The sequence below is a fragment of the Pogoniulus pusillus genome, chromosome 12 (assembly GCF_015220805.1).
Source record: "Pogoniulus pusillus isolate bPogPus1 chromosome 12, bPogPus1.pri, whole genome shotgun sequence".
NCBI classification, from domain to species: domain Eukaryota; kingdom Metazoa; phylum Chordata; class Aves; order Piciformes; family Lybiidae; genus Pogoniulus; species Pogoniulus pusillus.
In genome coordinates this window covers 26,879,623-26,899,424 of record NC_087275.1, presented here as the reverse complement: position 1 = coordinate 26,899,424, position 19,802 = coordinate 26,879,623, and the positions used below count along the sequence as shown (strand labels likewise).

The 19,802-nt window shown below is 36.6% G+C and overlaps 1 protein-coding gene across 20 annotated transcripts in view; it reads right to left on the bottom strand.

Moving 5' to 3' along the window:
- DMD (dystrophin) overlaps window positions 1-19,802 on the bottom strand; it is a 1,274,903-nt gene that overhangs the window by 661,891 nt on the left and 593,210 nt on the right. For 15 of the 20 annotated variants that reach the window (XM_064151948.1, XM_064151957.1, XM_064151959.1 and 12 more), the window contains 7 exons: window positions 18,093-18,272; window positions 16,030-16,158; window positions 14,231-14,401; window positions 9,322-9,444; window positions 8,160-8,297; window positions 5,902-6,054; window positions 4,771-4,953 (listed from right to left, as the gene is read on the bottom strand). In XM_064151948.1, the coding sequence (XP_064008018.1) occupies window positions 4,771-4,953; window positions 5,902-6,054; window positions 8,160-8,297; window positions 9,322-9,444; window positions 14,231-14,401; window positions 16,030-16,158; window positions 18,093-18,272 (1,077 nt within the window). Of the gene's footprint in view, window positions 1-4,770; window positions 4,954-5,901; window positions 6,055-8,159; window positions 8,298-9,321; window positions 9,445-14,230; window positions 14,428-16,029; window positions 16,159-18,092; window positions 18,273-19,802 lie in introns of those variants that run through there. The other 5 variants (XM_064151955.1, XM_064151954.1, XM_064151965.1 and 2 more) reach the window with 5 other exon arrangements.

The following is a 19,802-nucleotide window of genomic DNA, read 5'->3' as shown; positions in this document are numbered from 1 at the left end:
ACAACCTCCCTGGGTAACCTGTGCCAGAGTCTGACCATATAAAATAAGCAAAACTGAAACCTGTAAGATCTCCTTATAAGACTGAACATAAAAATGCTCTTGAATTTCAGATATAAGCTATATAGTCCCTTAGTCTGGTTCCAGAAGTTCCACACTTTCTCACCTGAAGTGATTGCTCACTTAGGAGACTAGCACTTTTAATTTCTCAACACCTTACAGAATCTTACACTGCATAATACAATTTACTTGGGAAAAAAAATAATGAAGCTTATGATATTAAGTTCAAAATAAGTACCAAGACTACTGGAATTTTACCTCTGTTGTAGATAACTATTGAACTGCTCAGACTGAATCACTTACCTTATAGAAAGAAACATGTCTTGTATAGTTATTTGCTTTATTCATTCTTGTTCAACACATAGTCTAGCAGGTATGATAAAGTCAGTTTCTCTTGATGTTTGTAATTTTATCAGTTTTGTTGTTTTTCCCAGCACGGCCAAAATTCAGGCCCAAATATTTCAGCAGAAAAGTGACCGTAAATATCACTAGAATGTTTGTATCTGTCACCCATGGAATTACTGAAATGACTTCACTAAGCCAAAATTTATTATTCTCTTTTTTCTTCTTATATATACATCAGCAGGTCTATAATTTTGGCAGCTGTTAACAGGTTGCAAGAGCAGTATTCCTCTTGTTCTCATTCTCTGGGTTTCTATTTACAGCATACATAGTTCAACTAAGAGAGGAACAGAAAAATGACCTCCATATGTGACGACAAAGAGAGTGTTGGACAGTTTGATAAAATATGGTCAATAAGCCTTACAAAATTACAAGTTATAGCTTAGGCTCTGCACCTTTGTTCATCTGGAAAATGTTTTCTCCTGACAGAGGTCTTCAGTACTCTAAGTTTAGACACAGAGTAATTTCAGTCAGCTCAATAAAATCTGAAGTAGCCATAGCATAAACATGTTCACAGATGGCTGAAATAAAGGCATAGGAAAAATAACTTCTACGAGGCAGGTATTAACAAAAGCTGATTAATTTATAACAAATACATCAAGAACTGATTTTGATCCTGATTTGGATTCAACTATGCAAACCTAGCTTTATCTCTGCAATTGATAAAATGATGTCATCATCTTGGAATAGTGGCATAAACTCTTGAAAAACAGTAATTGGAAGATTTAGGTTTAGACTGTAGCAAAGGGGATTGATAACTTCTCTTAAAGTACTATGCCACTGACAAGACTTAATAATTCTGGATACTGCAGAGCTAATCTAGGCATAAATGTCTCTCAATCTCTCTAAATGTTCTCATTTTTCCTGAAATGATTTTTAAAGAGACAAGCATGTAATTGTATTATGCAAAAAATTGTGTATTGCCCTAGGATTAAACTTTAGAAGTTAGGGTTTTTTTTTGTTTTAGGAGTATCCTAAGCTTCCCTGAACTTCAGTGGCATTTAATGGTTAGTCATCATTTTTAAACAAGCTAATATCACAGCATTAACCAAGTTGAAAAAGATCTCTAAGATCATCGAGTCCAACCTATCACCTAACCCTTCTAATTAACTAAACCATGACACTAAGTGCCTCATACCACTCTTTTATAAGCTATTGATATCTCACAGCCGAAGTTACTACTCCCTGATTTCAAATAGAAATGTTTAGCACAAATTAAGCAGGACTTTTTATTAGTGCAGGAAATGGAAAATTGCTCAAGTGAAAAATAGTTTTCTGCCTACTGTTTGTTTTGCATTTGTGAAGGAAAACAATGGGTGGTAGAAGAAATATGCAAGACAATATGAGCTCCATGTTTCAGGTTTTGTGTGGTGTATTTGTGCACCATGTTTGATTTGTTATTGCAGGAAACACACTTTTTTCTTTCCCCTAAGGAGTGTGACATTTTACTCTCTGACATTTTTCCCTCAAAGAGATGACCACTGTACCAAATTGAATAATGTCTCAAAGTTGGCATTAAACTGAATGTGCAGTGGTTGAGGTAATACAGCCACATCATACCTTGTTATCAAAAGTGATGACAGAAAATTCCCTTTTAGAAATATACACCCCTCTGTATTTGCCATTTAGTTTCTGGATATTTGCTGCTGTGTTTTTATGAAACCATCAGGGTTCTATGGGAATCTACCATGCTAGAAAGAATTAATTTTTATATGCTTATGATTCTTACATTCTTCTGACACATCTTCCCAACAAACAGTGGGCAAAAGTAAAATCCAGGGAAGCATGAACATACTACTTTCACGTTTTGATAGCAGAAATCAGCTCCAAACAGGGCGAGAGATGCAATTCTGTCGTTAGGCCACATAACTAAAGGTCATCTTTGGTGCGGTCTTGCTATGTTTATTCAAGGAATCATAATGAATTGCAAGACATAAAGTACAATTAAATTCTTGTTGATTAATAATAGCAATTTCAAATTGTTCAATAAGCCTGTTACTGGATGCATTATTGATTATAAATGTTTAAAAATGCAGTAGTTTTCTTCTATATACTTTAAAATAAAATGCTTTCTGTATTTTATTCAATTGTTTTATTCAGATGGTGGTTAACATAGAAAAATCTTGGTGAAAATTACTTTTGCTAATATATTTTCAAGTGAATAGTCTGAATTTTAATTCTTTTCTTTCATATTTTAAAGTCTTGCACAAACAATTAATCCTCACAACAGCCCTGTGAGGTAGGTACTTAGGCAGCGTTGAAAAAAAAAGGGGGGGGGAAGAAAAGGACTCAAGAAATTTCCTTTGACTGGTTCAGCAAAGTCAAAAAACCAGTTACAAGGCAGTTGTCACTCTGATTTGAGCCATGAAAATGTATTGCCCCTTGCAAGTTTCAGTAGGTTCTGTGCAGCTTCTAAAATCTGTCACATGAATATTTGCATTGTCAAAGAGCAGGATTTTTTTAATGAGAAATGAGAAGGGTACAGTAATTATCCTGTACACATGGAAGTTCCACTGAATAATGAAATAATTAGAATCCTCAGAGAAACACTAACAAAGACCTCCTGGCATGAAATAGTTAAGAATATGTAGAAATGTCACCACTACAAAGATAGAATCACATTATATAAAGAATATATTTTAACAATTAAAATATGTGTAATGGTTACAAAGCTTTATAAAGGTGATGGTTGTGCTCCTCTGACCCACTGACATTTGCTGATGTATCTGCCTTACATGTTTCAAAGAAAAATGTGCTAATGTGTGGGTTTATTGATTGGCCAGTAAAGTTTTCTAATGGGTATATTCATCCTCTGTCATGGTAGGTGATGAGTGACATAAAGAGCACATTGACAGTAGAATGTTTTGATATAAATTTCATGCACATTCTTATTTCTTCCTTACTTATCAAAGGAACAAATATATTCATTATATATATATATATAAAAAAGACTATAATTTACAAGACAAAGTGAAGCCTGCTCTAGCTTCATGCCAATATAAATGATTTACAAGTAATTACATTCATCAAGTTTAATACAAACCATAATAATCTGAAAAGTCAGCAGATGGAACAAGATTGAACAGCATACAAGCCAAAGTTAAAGCTTCTCCATTTCAATTAACTGCTTAACTCTTTCAATTTTAAGCTTTGTACGTACAGTATGCAACTTAATAATAGAAAATGAAAAAATACAATACACTCAGTACATGAAACAGAGGATTGTATTGATCAAAAGTTTATACATTAGTGATGATTTTTGGAACTTTAAAAACTATTAATAATTAAAAAATACAACATAGTCAACCATAGATCAATTAGATAAAACTCTTAATGTCTTTAAATTTTCATTGTCCTGTATGTCCTCTCTGCAGACTAGGTGCATTTTAAATCAATAATATTTTATTTTGTTAAATCACTCCTTTACTACTACCACTTTTTTATGTTACAGAAGAGCAAATAATGCAACAACTTTGAGTGCAAGGTTTGTCTTTCTTCATATAAAATCAAGACCACAAAGACAATGAGCAGAGTATCAGGAATGGCAAGAAAAAAATGCCACGTAAGTACAAAAGCAGTTTCTGTTGACTTGCTAAATGGCTAACATCCGATCTGTATTTTGATCTTAAACCTGGAAGAGTGAGGCTTTATTTCCTTTTTATTGATCCAATTATTGAAGTGTGTATAAACCAGCATGGATAATTATACTTTATGTACAACTAAACAACTCAAAACCAGAAGACAGGAAAAGGGTTCATAAAATTGTGCTTTCATCCTATCAAATTTAGAAGTACACTTTCTTGCCAAAACTCCTTTGAGAATTCAACCCTTTGAAGAGGCCATTTCTATTTAGTGTCATAAGAGTAGGTTTTTTTAATCTCTTCCCAAAGTGGATATAAGAATATTATGGACAAATAAAACCAAACCAACACAATTAGAACTGCATGGGATGGGTAGCTTGAAAAAGACAATTTTTGTGTCCTACACATTCACTGAACAAAAGAGACATATGGCAAACGGTTTTAAACTGGAAGGAGTTATGGAAAAATAATGAGGCAACAGAAATAAACACAAATATTTCATTGCTGAGTTTTTTGTGGGGTTTTTTTTTTAATTGGCTGATTTAACTTAAGGGCAGTTTTAAGACCAAAGCAGAGAACTACTGAATGTAAAGATTCCTCCCCTTGCAGACAATAGGGTTTTTCTTATTAGTATCTGAAGAGTTGACACTGACCCTGTAGCTCTCATGGTTAGTAGGATGCTGTTAGTAGTAGCAGTTGCAAACATATGGGTTTGCCAGTAACAACTCACAATTTGTGCATAGTTGAGTCTTCGAAACTGAGCAAATTTGCTCTCAAAATCTTGCCAGCGCTTGCTGAGCTGTATCAGGGTTGGCTCCACTGCTTTTGCAGCCCCATCCTTAGACAAGCGTTCAGCCTGCCTGTGCACCGCATTCAGATCTTCCTTCTTCTTCTCCAATTCTCCATCAATCTCCTAGTGAGCAAAACCAATACAGGGCCCAGGACAGTTAGCTAACTAGATCAATCAACTTAAAATTAGCAAAATACTTCTGTCAGAAATTCCATTTCCATTTCATTGTCACAATTAAAATTTACAACTATTTTAAGTCTTACTTCACATTTAAACAAAACAAAAATAACTGAAATTGAAGAAACTTGTTGGAGATTGGCTGTAGGTATACTAACAGCTAGTACACAATGAAAACCAGTTAGCAAAGGCCAACAGTTTCCACTTCTAATCCCCTACTGTTACACTCTGATGGGCAATTGGGAGAAATTCTTTTCTCAATAAGGGTCAGCATATTCAGGACAAGTAGCGTTCAGACAGCTCACAAAGATATCATTTGACTCTTAAATATATTATTTAACTCCTATTTTACTCTGTGGGAAACTCAACAGAGAATGAAGCAACAAAAAGACGATGTAAAATAAACTAGGAAAACCTTTGACAGCATGTAAATAAATCTCTAGGGTTTGACAGTGACATATGAATATGCTCTGATGAAAATGAATGTGCTAACATGAGATAGAGGTCATCCATATATCGGTAAGTCATTTGTTCATCTGGAACAAAGATACATAAAATCAATTACAATTTTTACTACAAAACATTTGCTTTTTCTTAGTACATTGCACATTTTCCATATTATCAACAAGAACAACAAAAATAGTGTGTTTAAAATGATTGATAATAACATTCTGTGTCAAAGAAATATATATATATATATATATATAAAAAATATAGTGCTACAAAGAAATGTCAGTTTGAAAACAGACAATTAGAATCTGTTTTACTAAAAAGATAAAGAACTGAACTGGTAATATTCTGTCTCTGTTGGAATATTTGGTGTATTTTCTGTCTGTTAAATTGATAAACTATCACTCAGAACCATCTGCCATTGCCATCTCAAAACAACATTACCTTTAGCTTCTGCTCATCTTTGTGGTCTGGTAGACTGGCTAGCTTTTTCTCAATGTCATCCAGCCACGTCATTAGGTCATCAGCCTGCCTCTTGTACTGATACCATTGATGAGAAATCTCTAAAGCCTTTTTTCTTCTTTGAGATCTCAAGTCCTGTTCACAGTGCAGATATTATTAGAATATGGATTAAAGACTCATAAAATAGGAATTAGCACACCAAAGGAAAAAAAAAGAAAGTGAACAAATCCATCCTTTTTAAAAGCTTGTATCTTGATACTTAAATCAAATAGAACTATCACTTCATATTTGCTCAGGTTAAACACACTTTCAGGGCTTTCACATATTGAATATAACAGTGAGACAGTGACCATTCAGAGAAGTAAAGACTCTTACATAAGTGTCAATATTTATATAAAACACTTCTGCTGAGAATACTTACTGGACAGATGGAAACACAGCCCATTTAGTAACTATCCAGAAGTGGGCCTCCTGTGTTTTGCGGTCTCCTGTGAAGTTCTAGCCTGCATGCAAATTCTATAGCGGTTTGGAAGCAAATCATTTCAATGCAGAAATGTGTGCAAAACCAGGTTTCTTTTCTCTAATTAAAGATTATGTAAATAACAAATGTTTTGTGCCTATGATTAAAACTCCTCTTTAATAGGAAGGTGAAATATGTTATTTCATTCAAATATTATTGCATGCACTCCATTTGCATTTGCTTTGACTGTTTAATCACACAGAATTCAGAAAAGAGTTTAACTTCTTAATTTGCTTCTTAAGAAGAAGTTCTAGTTATTACTGGTACACTTTATATAAATCTACTGAAATGAATTTACCTCAACTATTCTTGTATTTTATTCTAAACCACTGAATGTTTTAACTGAGTTACCCATGGGAAAACAGATCATTTTATTCCATAAATACAGCTAGAAAGGATCTGGTCAATAGTACAGTTCTAGAAACACTTCTTTGTTTGGCTTTTGTTTTCTTTCAGTTTTGGGATTTTGGTTTGGTTTGTTTGTGTCTCCTCCATTAAAAAAAATACCAATTGCCTCCATATATCTTGGAATGGTCAAAGATAAACCTGAGAGATTTCAAGTTTCTTTTAAATGTGGACAAAATAGGTATAGGCCAGCTATTTTCTTACTGAATTGAAATGGAACTGCAAAGCTAAAAATTAGAATGAGATCCACAGGCAAGGAAATATGCTGCTTAAAAATAAGTAATAATAAAATGCAACCATGCCATGTTTCCAATGCAACAGCAACTTGAAATGTCCAAAATACAGAAAAATGCTGCTTGCCAATAACATGAAAAATTCCTATATAGTAAGCAGAGCCATGGCTCTGGGTAAGTTCACCAAGGTGATCTTGCACATCCTCTATAGTAGCCAGAGCCATGGCTCCAGGTAAGTTCACCAAGGTGATCTTGCAAATCCTCTGTAGTAGCCAGAGCCATGGCTCCAGGTAAGTTCACCAAGGTGATCTTGCACATCCTCTATAGTAGCCAGAGCCATGGCTCCAGGTAAGTTCACCAAGGTGATCTTGCAAATCCTCTGTAGTAGCCAGAGCCATGGCTCCAGGTAAGTTCACCAAGGTGATCTTTCAAATGAAAGATTATTGCCTTGATTTTGTTTTTCACTGGAAAAATGACACTCTGATTTGTCACCACCAGCTTGTCCTCTGGTTATTGCTAGGAACAGCATCATACAGTTGTACTTCTAGGAGTGTGACAGCACAGAATTTTTATCCATGATTTTAGTGTTCATCCTCTTAGCTTCTAAGTCTCTTGGTACTACCATCTACACTCTTCTAAAGAGGCTGGAACCACTTTTGCCACTGAAGGCCAAAACACTAATCTTTTACTAACGGATAAAACAACTTAATTGCCAGAAGTATGTTACACAGCTTCTGTAAGTGTTTGTGAGAACTGATCCTAACTGAAGTCTGCGGCTGCTGGTGAAATGCAAACCAAGCATAAAGTGTTAAGTAAAGGATTGTTACAAAAATAAATGAATAAATCACTGCTGTCCAGTTGGTAATCACACAGTGATAATGCTGAGGACAAAACACTATTCACTAAGCTGCAGATTTAAACTATCTTTTTCAAGGCATCGAGTGTATAAGAAAAGACATGCTTATAGGCAAGTAGTTCTAAACTACTTATCTGTATATATTCATGAAGAGTCATTTAAACACAACAGTCCCCCAAAATGAATAAAAGTTACTGGCATGTTCCTATAGTTGTAGCTCCTATACCTTGAGAGCATTATGCTTAGTCTTCAGCAGCTGTTGTTTTTTCTTTATTTCCTCCCTTTTTCTCTCATCTGTGATTCTCTTTTGAAGTGTGTCACCCCTTTGCAGCAGTTCTTTCACTGTGCTTTCATCATCTTGACTCTGAGTAAAGAAAAAAAAAAAGGCATTTAAATATAGTACTAAGAAATACAGGCACATAAAATTTCCTCTGTTAAGGTAACCATCTAACAGCTACTTGCAGTTCTTTACAGAAGACATGTTAACACTTGAGGGCTGCAAGTAAAACAGCACTTGGAAACCTACAGATGTTTGATATTATATTTTATTCTGTATCTAGGATAACAGCATGAAAACACTAAAGGCAAAAAGGTAAAATATATTTTACTTTAAAACAAAGAAAAAAGATAGATGTATCTAGAATAAATCACTGTCACTAGTCACTGAAATTGCCAGTGTGCTAGGAGGGTCTGTAATTCCTAACCATTTCATGTAGGATCACAGTGCAAAACTGGTATGATACCAGGAAGGAATTTTTACACAGAAGTTGAATCTATGCCACAGCTTCTGGGGGGTGTATCTCTTGAAGCACACTGAGTATCTTATGTAAGGAAAGGGAACAAAATAGAAAATGCTCTGATAAATTTGATTCATACACAGTTTACTACTACAGTACATAACTGCCTTAAATTTTACTCTTCCTGCGCTAAAGAAAAGAAAATCCCTTGCAAAGATTCATTTCAGCATTGATATAAAATAGCTACCTTTGAAGAACTCCTTAAAAGTAAAATAATATTGGCTTTTTGGATTGCTTTTAAAGAAATATATATTTGATTTGCTGGGGACTCACACAGAAAACATCCTAAAGAGAAATCTCTCTTACTGTCCAGGTAAGAAATGCTACCTCTCTGAAAATCACTCTGGATAGAACACGCCACAGTGTGTCTTTGTGTACAAATGTTTTCACTACTTGCCAAGGCATCATTAAAATTTTTACTTAAAGCTACCTCAAGACTTTTTGATTTTAAAATGTATTAGCACAAGAAAATTTTGTCCAAGTTATATCTGAAGATCCTAACACAAATAGGGAAGTTTCTAATTTTCACTCAGGGTTTTTTTTCTCGCCTGCCTGCCTACTTCACTCAGGCTTCCATTTCAACTAAATTACCATATCTTTATTGAAGTCCTCCTCTTTCAGATTCACCCCCTGTTGAATTTCAACCTCCAGTGGCTCAAGCATTTTTTGTATATCAAAGTCAAATTGCTCCAATTCCTTCAAAGGAATGAAGGGCTAAAATAGGAGAAATACAAAGATTATTTATTTAAATCACAGGCTTAATTGTTTTATTAGAAACATAAATGAAGAGACATCTGCTTCACCACCTATTGCTAAAACAATGGTAGACTTTTCCATCATGTGCAAAAGTATCTCCATTATACAACTCAAAGTAGCAAAAGATACAAGTAAATATAGGTATTTAGAATTTCCAGATAAGAAAACATCAGATTTGTCTGGTAAGTGAATTATTAGAGAACAGTTTCAGATAAACAGTATAACATAAAATGTATCTAAATTATTCAGTGTTTGCACTACATGGATAAATCTGGTTTGTAAGAAATTGCTCATACAGCAACAAGCAATCCACTCAGATCAAAATCTACCTTCTGCTATCAACTGAGCAAAAAATGGCAAAAAAGTCAGGTAATTCTACAAAACAAAAATCAGATGATCCCTCTGTAAGATATTCCCCTAATGATATTTTGTAATATACTGGGGAAAAAATATCAACAAGACTTCCACAGGATCACAAAATATGTCTGGTTGGAAGAGACCTCAAAGATCATCCAGTTCAACCCTTGACCCAGCACTGAAGGGTCAACACTAAACCATGTCCCTAAGTGCCAGAGCCACACACTGCTTGCATTCCCCTAGGAATGCTCTGGGCTGAACAAATCCAATAGTTGTGCATCCCCTCTGTGAAGAAATATTTCCTAACATCCAGACTGAACCTCCCCTGGTGCAGATTGTGATGATTTCCTCTAGTCCTGTCACTTGCCACCAAGGAGAAGAGGTTGGCCCTGTCCTCACTAGAACTTCCATTCAGGTAGGTGTAGAAAGCCTTCTCCAGACTGAACAACCCCAGCTCCTTCAACTGCTCATTGTAGGCCAGGTGCTCCAAGCCTTTCCCAAGCCTCATTCCTCATCTCTGAACATCTTCCATCCCTCTAATGTCCTTCCTGTGGGGCCCAGAACTGAACACAATACTCAAGGTGTGGACTCGCCAGTGATGAGTACAGAAAGATAATGACCTCTTTTCCTGCTGGCCACAGTGTTTCTACTACAAGCCAGGATGCTGTTGGCTTTCCTGGCCACCTGGGCACGCTGCTGACTCATGAAGCAGCTTATGTTTCAAAAAAAGCTTCACTAAAAATGCAGGACCAAACACAATTCCTCCAGAATGAATCACAGCATAATTGTGGTGCTGTAGCTTAACCTTCATCTTTAAACTCTAAAACAAGTACCAGTCATTGATAGCAGTACACTGTCCTGTATCTGATACCTGAGTGTTGGTGAATTGGAATCATAGAACAGAATCATACAATAAATCAAGGTTGGAAGGGACTACAAGAATCATCTAGTTCCAACTCCACTGCCATGGACAGGGGCACCCTACCCTAGAGCGGGCTGCCCACAGCCTCATCCAGCCCGGCCTTAAACACCTCCAGGGATGGGGCCTCAACCACCTCCCTGGGCAACCCATTCCAGGCTCTCACCACTCTCATGCTGAACAACTTCCTTCTCACATCCAGTCTGAATCTCCCTACCTCCAGCTTTGCTCCATTGAATTGTTTAATGTACAATGTGCAATCAGTTGGATTCAATGATATCAGAGGTCTTTTCCAAGCAAAAAAATTCTTTGATTCTATATCAATTAAGTGCACCCAAAACCATCAACAGAAGAAGTTATGTCCTTTTTTTTTCCCCACCAAAGCTTTAAATAAAAGAATACAGAACAAATTCTTGGTGATTCTTGCATAAAATTTCCTGCTTTATGAAGTTCTAGGAGCTCTTGGACATACAACTGTCTTGTTGCTAAAAACAAAAGTACATTTTATTCTACTTAGTTCTGTTTTCCTTCTAGTATATGTGGGGTTTATTATGAAGTAAAAGTTTGTCATGAAGAAGGTAACAATCAAAGCCAGTCAGTTAAAACAAAAGGAGACTGGCCATCCATTGCAATTTCTTCTCAGTTCTTCCACAGATGACCTGGGAGAACTAGGGTAAAAATGTCTTAATTGTATCTGATTGACTTTTATTTTTTAATGAGAAAGAGTTTGTGCAATTATGAACATTAATGGGAATATAATAATGGATGATATTTATAAAGATTAATACTGTGCTTCCAAATTTTCATCAACAGAATTACCCTCAGGAAGCACTTCAATTGAGGTAGAAAGAACAGTTAATTATACAGCAATTTCTTCTTAAATGCTCTGAAGAATGCTTGTAAAATCTCACTGAAAGGCAAATAAACTAATAAAACTGGAATACAAAACTACTAATCTCTGGCAAAGGCTAAAAACAGTTAAGAAAATGAAAGGGAAGAAAAAAGAAATTCCAAGAATTTGATCAGGTTCAAAGGCCACTTGAAAAGGTTAAATTTTATTTTAGTATGTTATGATAAAAATCCAGCAAATATTTCCTGTTTACTGACTTCACAGGGCAGTTCTCATTTGCTTCACTGTTGTACTTATAACTTAGTACTTGAAAAAAAAAAAAATAGCTAATTTGAAAACAGATGAGAACTGATTGAAATGAGAATTAGACCTTACCCTGCTCTTGATTTTTTTTTTCCCAAGTGAATATTTTTTATCCAAGTATGGAAAAAAAAAACCCACATAACACTCAGGAAGTATATATCATCCCATAAGAATGATCCATTTTCATTCCATGAAGCTGAAGTCATGAGTAAAGGAAGAACAGTTACCTACATTATGTAGGTGGAATAAACTGCCAGGTGCCTCATTTTGTCCTTTATTGAAACATATGCAGCAAGTCAGTAGAACCACCAAGAATTCAGACAAGCTACTGCCTCTCTGTCTTCTGTGATGCCTAGTACTATAAATAATCTTACTGAAATATTCTGTACCTGCCCAGTCCCTAATGTCCTGGAACAGTTCCCCTACATTCTAATTTACCATTACAATTATGTGCTGTAGTAATTCCTTTCATCTTGCTGGGTGCATAGTGTATAATGCTTAGTGAGGTACTGCCCTTCCAGCTCATCTTGCTTATAAAATCATAAATAGGAGAACACTGAGAGAGAAAGTTGCCAGATGGAGGAATTTTACAGGCTGTGTGCTGAAGACCCTTCACCGTGATAAGTGTCTTTTCCTCCTTCTCTCATTGACAGCAAAACGTGCAATGCAAACTTTTAACCCATGATAAAACATCTATAGGCAATCTCATTTTTTTTCCCTAAGGCAAAAAAATAATTTCCATATTATCAAAGGCTTCATCAGGTCTGTATGCTTAAAACTGTTGTGGAAGTGCAAGGCAAAACAGACAGAAATCCAGACTGCAGATAGCAGATGTTCCAAGCAGACAACAGAGTTGTCTGGGCTTTGTGTCAAGATGTTCTCTGTCTACAGTTTGTACTTGCATAAGAAGTAAGAAGTACACTGGAACAGCTGAAGTACTGCTAATGGCCAGCAGGAAAAGAAAAAGAGACCTTCATTTATAGGACATATTCTTTTCTGTCCAGAAATGAAAATAAACAAACTCAGATACCCACAAGTAATGTAGGAGTTACACAGAGTAATGAGCTCTGCATAAACTCCAAACAACTCACAAAAAATCATGTCACTTTGCTTCTGCCTTCTGCAAAGTATCCTTCCTGCTCTGCAACTGATCCTCCCTCTGTGCATTAATTTCCGTGCTGTTAAGTGGTTAAAATCCATGCATTCCCCTTACTCTATACACTGACTCGCATAGCTGATCGCTTCAATCTGCTGAGTAGCTCTCTGCAATAAATACAATGGAATCATAGAATCATAGAATCAACCAGGTTGGAAGAGACCTCCAAGATCATCCAGTCCAACCTAGCACCCAGCCCTATCCAATCAACCAGACCATGGCACTAAGTGCCTCGCCCAGTCTTCTCCTGTACATCTCCAGGGACGGTGACTCCGCCACCTCCCTGGGCAGCCCATTCCAGTGCCAATCACTCTCTCTGGGAAGAACTTCTTCCTAACATCCAGCCTAGACCTCCCCTGGCACAAATTGAGACTGTCCTTTGTTCTGTTGCTGGTTGCCTGGCAGAGAGACCAACCCCCACCTGCCTACAACCTCCCTTCAGGTAGTTGTAGACAGCAATGAGGACACTCCTGAGCCTCCTTTTCTCCAGGCTAAACAGTCCCAGCTCCCTCAGCCTCTCCTCATTGGACAGTTCCAGTATCTCAACACCTCTCTTGAATGGAGAAATCAGGTGGCTTATAGCTTTCCATATTCTAATTCAGAGGACACAACATGGGTAAAAATTACCTAATCCATACTGAATTGAGATTCAGTAACTAAACTGATTGTATAGATCAGTGCATGTATCTGTCTCTATCTCATACCTTAGTGACTCACAGCCTCATGAGAGGAAAAAAAAAAAAAAGGTGAGTGCTTTTAATTAAAATTTAGCCCTCAAAACCACTTTCTTCCTCTCTATGTAAAAGTCTAGTCATAATTGAGTAAGAATCCTACCAATTCCCACATCTTGTTACTTTTTTGTCTGTTAATGAAGTAATCACTGTTATATAAATCCAGTGGATGCTTCTAATTGTGAAACTGAAAAAAAGACCTTAATGTCAAAAAACCATAAACTTACACATGCTTTTAAAAAAGTTATCCCTCTGACATTTATTTGCTTTGAAAATCTTAGTGTTGGTTTTTTTTCCTGGGTTTTGGTGGTTTTTTTGGCTGTTGTTTTGTTTAGTTTGTTGGAAACTGCAGTTTACTATGTTGTTGTAAGTGCGCAGCTCACATAAATATGTTGTATGCATCTTTATATGGAAGCAACTCCTCCTACCTTTCCACTCTTAATCCTTTGTGATATAGTTGCAAATCGTTGATTGAGCTCAGAGAGTTTAGGCTCTATTACTTTCCTGCAGTGATCTCCACGGTTTGTCATCATGTCTACTGCCTGGTCACGCACAGAGTCCACCTTTGGGTGCATATCATTCAGCTCAGCCTTTAAGCGCTACAGTCCGTGAGCAAGAGACAGGGCTTGAAGTTAGTAATAAATGCAAAGAGAAAGAGAGAGAGAGAGAGAGAGAAAGTGTGCAAAGGAATAGGGAGCAAAACCACAAAGCAATTTCAGATAATCAAGCACGAGTGTGTAAACCCAATAGAAATTCATTAGATCATATTCCCACTCCTATCTCTCAAATGTATAGCAGGAATATATCTGCATGTCTGGTTTAATATCTCCCAGAGGAAATGGAGAATGAACATGATTTCTAAGCAGGTTCTGATCTGCAGTATGACAATTCTCAGCATATTTCATGATACACTCAATTCTTTTATCTTCCTAAAGCTACAGAGAGCTGTTAATTCATGTTGCTTTCATTATGTCTCATGCCCATGCTTGAGGCAGAGAGGAATGACCAGATGAAAACTAATAGGAATCTTTTCTATAAATCTATCACAAATTACTGCTACTGCATCAGTAGCCTTAACAATACATCCCGATATGGGCAGATGTCAAGGAAGGTAGCCAGGCATTTCTTAAACAGAGTTAGGCATTAAGAATTTCACTGCCTGTAGAAACGCCTTTATGCATTCAAATATATACCCCTTTACCAATGACAAAGATAATTTGCCATCAGTTATCAGTTAGGCATTAAGAATTTCACTGCCTGTAGAAATGCCTTTATGCATTCAAATATATACCCCTTTACCAATGACAAAGATAATTTGCCACCAGTTATCAAAGATAACGTCTGATACTTGATGGTGGCAAAGAGTTCATTCAACTAATAAAGTCTGTCCCATAATCCTGTTGACATCAGTGAGGCTTTCTTTTATACTTTGCCTTGGAATTTGGAAAGTTTTGCTTTAGGAAATGGTACTAATTGTGGTAGTGCAAGCAATACAATCCTGCTTTTGATTTGCAGACTGTTCCTTACATAGCATTGTTGGTCAATACAAAGAAAATTTAACAATAATTTCAGAAGAAAATAAATGCAGGTAGGTGATAAATTGAAGTTGCTTAATCTTAACAAAGACATTCCTTAAAATTCATATTTATCTTACAAGCTCATTTTTCATCAATTAGCCAAATGAAACAATAGGCCAAATAAACCCATCTGCCCAATATTCTAACCCCTTATTATGCAACTAGTTCACCACATAATATCTTTGTCTGTGGTGCTGGTCTGGCATCAGTGCAAAGAGTGTTTATAGAATTAAAACAATCATATGACAGAGATATCAAATGCAGACACCACAGATATCAGAAAAGTATCAGGGAAAAGTAGGAAAGCAATTACAAGTGAAGAGCAAAAGAAGGATAATTTTGTTCAACCAGATGTGTATTAAACCTGTAAACACAGGGTTAATAAGATACTCTACTCACCGAGAAGTCCCCCCAGGAGTTATAATCACATATCTGGTTTTATTTCTGCTGAGATTTAACTTTTATAACTTTCTTAATTAATCTACAAGCTGCCAGGAGGTAGCTTTCTCACAGAAAAAGTAAATAAATCAAAAGAATCTTAACTATGTGTTTTATCTTTCACAAGATGATAGTCTTGGCACAGTGGTTTTTTTAGAATTGAATTCCTATTGTCCAGAAAACTGCACATTTTAGTTAGTTATTTTTTTTACCTTAAGAATTTCCTCTTTTTGCTGGGGTTTTTGTTTATCAGATTCATCCAACAGTATTTCAGCACGATACATCCAAGTTGTGACATTTGCCACATTCTGATCAAAAGCTTCCATTTGCTTTTGATATTCCTGTATGTGGAAAACGTAAATACTGCATACAAGAAAAGTAATCAGAACTGAAATAAGAGCTGTGATTTTGCCAACTATGGCAAGCATGCATATATGATGAAATGAAACTCGTTTGTTTTACACAATAACTGCTTTGTTTTGGGAAGGGTAGAATCTGTTGTTTGTTCTTTTTCATTTTATATCTTAAGTTTCTTTAAAAGGTATTCTAGGAGAGAGAGAGAGAGAGAGAAGATTCCCAAGTGACAGGCAGGCGGGTGATAGTCGCAGCAAGACACAGATGTCTGCAGCTCAGCCAGGTTGGTGAGAGGAACAGGAAGCTGACAGCTGGACCTGCTGAAGGTGGACAGAGGAGTTTCCCAAGAATGATGAATAGAACTCACTTTGAAAAGCCACTAAGCTGATAAAAACTCAGGTGAAAACACAGATCCACTCATAAAGTTACAGTCAAGAACGAGAACTTTCTATGAAAACTCTTATATTTTATCTAACTTCTCTGCTTTGAGACTCTGCTTCCTAAAAGGCTAGCACAGTTCTCACTTTTTTTTCCCCCTGCCCTTATTTAAAAGCATTTTGTCATTTTTGGTGAGCTCACTAGAATGAGGCCTACATCTGTGTACATGATATGTATGTGTACCACACACCTGAGATCAGAGATTTTACTAGATCTTTTTTCATTGCTGTGTATATGTACCTTTAGTTCTTACTGTTCTAAAGACAGTAAAAGACCAGCTGTGGCTCACAGAGCTTTTCATAACAGGTTCTAGTATCTATTAATAAGAGAAAAAGGTAGATTGCATAACTATACCAGTTTATAAACTCCATTATATGTTTCTTATAAACAGCTCCACATTGAAGCTGAGCACCTACATCATACTGAATGAAACACTTAAGTTTTCCAGATAAAATAGACACAACCAGATGTTTGCATTTCTGTGCTGCACGCAGTTAAAGAAGCTCTGTTGTGATGCTGTATATCCATCATGGAAGCACTCTGTGTAGCCACAGACTCCAGGGAAGCTCTAACACATCAAGCTCTGAAATGTCACAACAAAGGTTAAACACTCTTGCTAACCACATCGTTTTTTTCTTGGCTGAAACTGCATTTCCATCCTCTCAGCAATGGAAATAACATACACAATTCCCCAAAACATAATGGTAGCCCAGTGATTAAGACTTTTCTGTGTTTGAAGGTTGAAGCTGCCATGACAGAATGAATTTTAAGGAAGGATACAGTTCAATGACTATCAGTGGTTTGAAGCAGTTGGGGCTGCAGCTCCTGCCTCTGTATTAAATGTGTATTTGGGATTTAACTTTCAAGTAGGCTCAATGTAGGCCCCTTAAGTAACTATTCCCACCAAAACATGCACTATAAAACTATCCAAGGGGAAGATCATGGACTGAATCGTAGTCCTTGAGCACATCAGGTGTACACAGTGATTCTGATTTGGTTGCCTCTGAAATGAATCCAGTTCACAAACAGTACTGCTACCATGTGAACCAAACCAATATGCAAGCAAGAACTTGCTTCCCGACTGTACTACTCCAACCAGAAATGCTCATGTAGGCCAAAGCAGCTGAGGCTGGTATGAATACCATAACTTACTTGAACTTGGTTCATAGTCAAGTAGTCTTCTTTGGAAGAAAATGCATTTCATTCATTAGGAAATAAATGCAAATGCAACAGTGAAGGAACTACAATGGCAGACAGGAATGGGAAGTGCTAACAATGAAGAGTCCAGGGAGCCACCACTCTGTAGGCAGTCAGATTCTTTATACACAATGTACTTACTGAACAACAAGCAATCTACCTGTCTGTACCAATGGATTCACTAAGCATGGTTCAAGGGCCCAGAAAAAAACACTCCTGTGTAAGGCTGAGCACTTTCTACCGAGCACCAGCACTTCCTCTGTGTGAACGAATGTGTTTTCCTTACCAGTAACAAATTGAACCATTCCTCAGCACGTGAAGTCACTGCTCTCCAGTTACTGTTCAGGAGGCTGAGTTTATCCTCCACTAGACGCTCCTTTCCTTTCAGCACTGTCTTCAAGTTCTCTCCTAAATCACTGATGCTCTTAAGTTGGACTTGGCGCTTCTCAATCTCCTTCCGCGTTGCCTACGTGAGCAGAATCACAAATAGAAATTCAGACACCAATCCTTTTTTCAGCAGAAATGGCATTCTTCTTTCCAGTTAGCCTTCTTGTTTCCTCACTGTAGAAACACACCTTTTTATTACTTTCACTTGGAATTTCACTTTACAACTAAAATCAGCAATTGCCCACAGCACCTCTAAGCTTGGGTGACTTAAATATATATGCAGTGCTACAGGTTTAGATTTCCAGCATCTCTCCTCCACATTTGTTTACCTCATATGATTAGACTTAAATGATATATAAGGTCACAGTTTATTCATTAGCATGATCTTGTTGATGATGTGTTGTTATGGAAAGCAGAATTGTATACAGCAAAATCATAGGTGTACCTCCAACATACTAGGTGTGTATTATGCTTAAAGCAGCAACTCAACTGCTATGCATAACACAATTCACAATCTCATTTTGTAATGCTGTTTAACAGAACAGCTTTTACATTTTTATCATCATTTTATTTCAGCTGTCCAGTTTATTTGAAAACTATATGAGAGATGTAGAATGTTAATTACAGAATCAAGTGTTAGAGTTTTAAAACATGCTACATTCACTCTGCTCTTTGTCATTTTAGTGAAGTCATTGCATTCACCCTCCTTTCCTTTATAGCTTTCTTTTTCTTTCTTTCCTTCTTTCCTTATTCCTTCTTCCTTTCCTCCCTTCCCTTCTTTCCTTATTCCTTCCTTCCTTTCCTCCATTCCCTTCCTCCCTTTCTTTCTTCCTTCCTCTCTTTCTCTTCCTTCCTTCCTTCCTTCCTTCCTTCCTTCCTTCCTTCCTTCCTTCCTTCCTTCCTTCCTTCCCTCTCTCCTTCTCACTTTCTTTCTTCTCCTTAAGATGAGTGTGCTTATTTATAAAACTGAACTTTACCCAAGTTTGTATTACCTGTTGGAAGACAAAGTTTCCATAAATACTTTTGGGAAAGACAAGTCCATTAAAATGTGCATATGAATTAAACAGATAATATTAAGGAGATAGACATACATGTAGTCATCCCTTCTGTGTATATATATCCAATGGGATCAAATCTACTAGCAGATACAACAGTTTAAGATGATGGAAATTATTTCCAACTTCTGTTAGAATTCCTAAAGTTTGCTTTGGAAGGAACATTTGTACTTCCACTTTTTTTTTTTTGGAAGTACTAGTTATGGCTATTTGGTGCAGGACATCATAGAATCACAGAGTCATCCAGTCTCCATCCAGCTGGTATATATGCTTGAGATATCCCAACCCAGGATCAGGACCTTGCATTTGGACCTTGTTGAACTTCACAAGGTTGGTACCATCCCACCTTTTATGCCTGTCAGGATCTTTGGATGTTATCCCTTTTCCTTCCAGCACATCACCCATACCACACACCTTGGCATCTTGGGCAAGCTTGCTTGTCAACCTGCTTGTCTACATCAGCAATAAAGGTAACAGGTATTGATCCCTGAGGAATGACACTTGTCACTTGTCTCAGACATGAAGTCAATGGCCTTTACTCTTAGAGCATGATC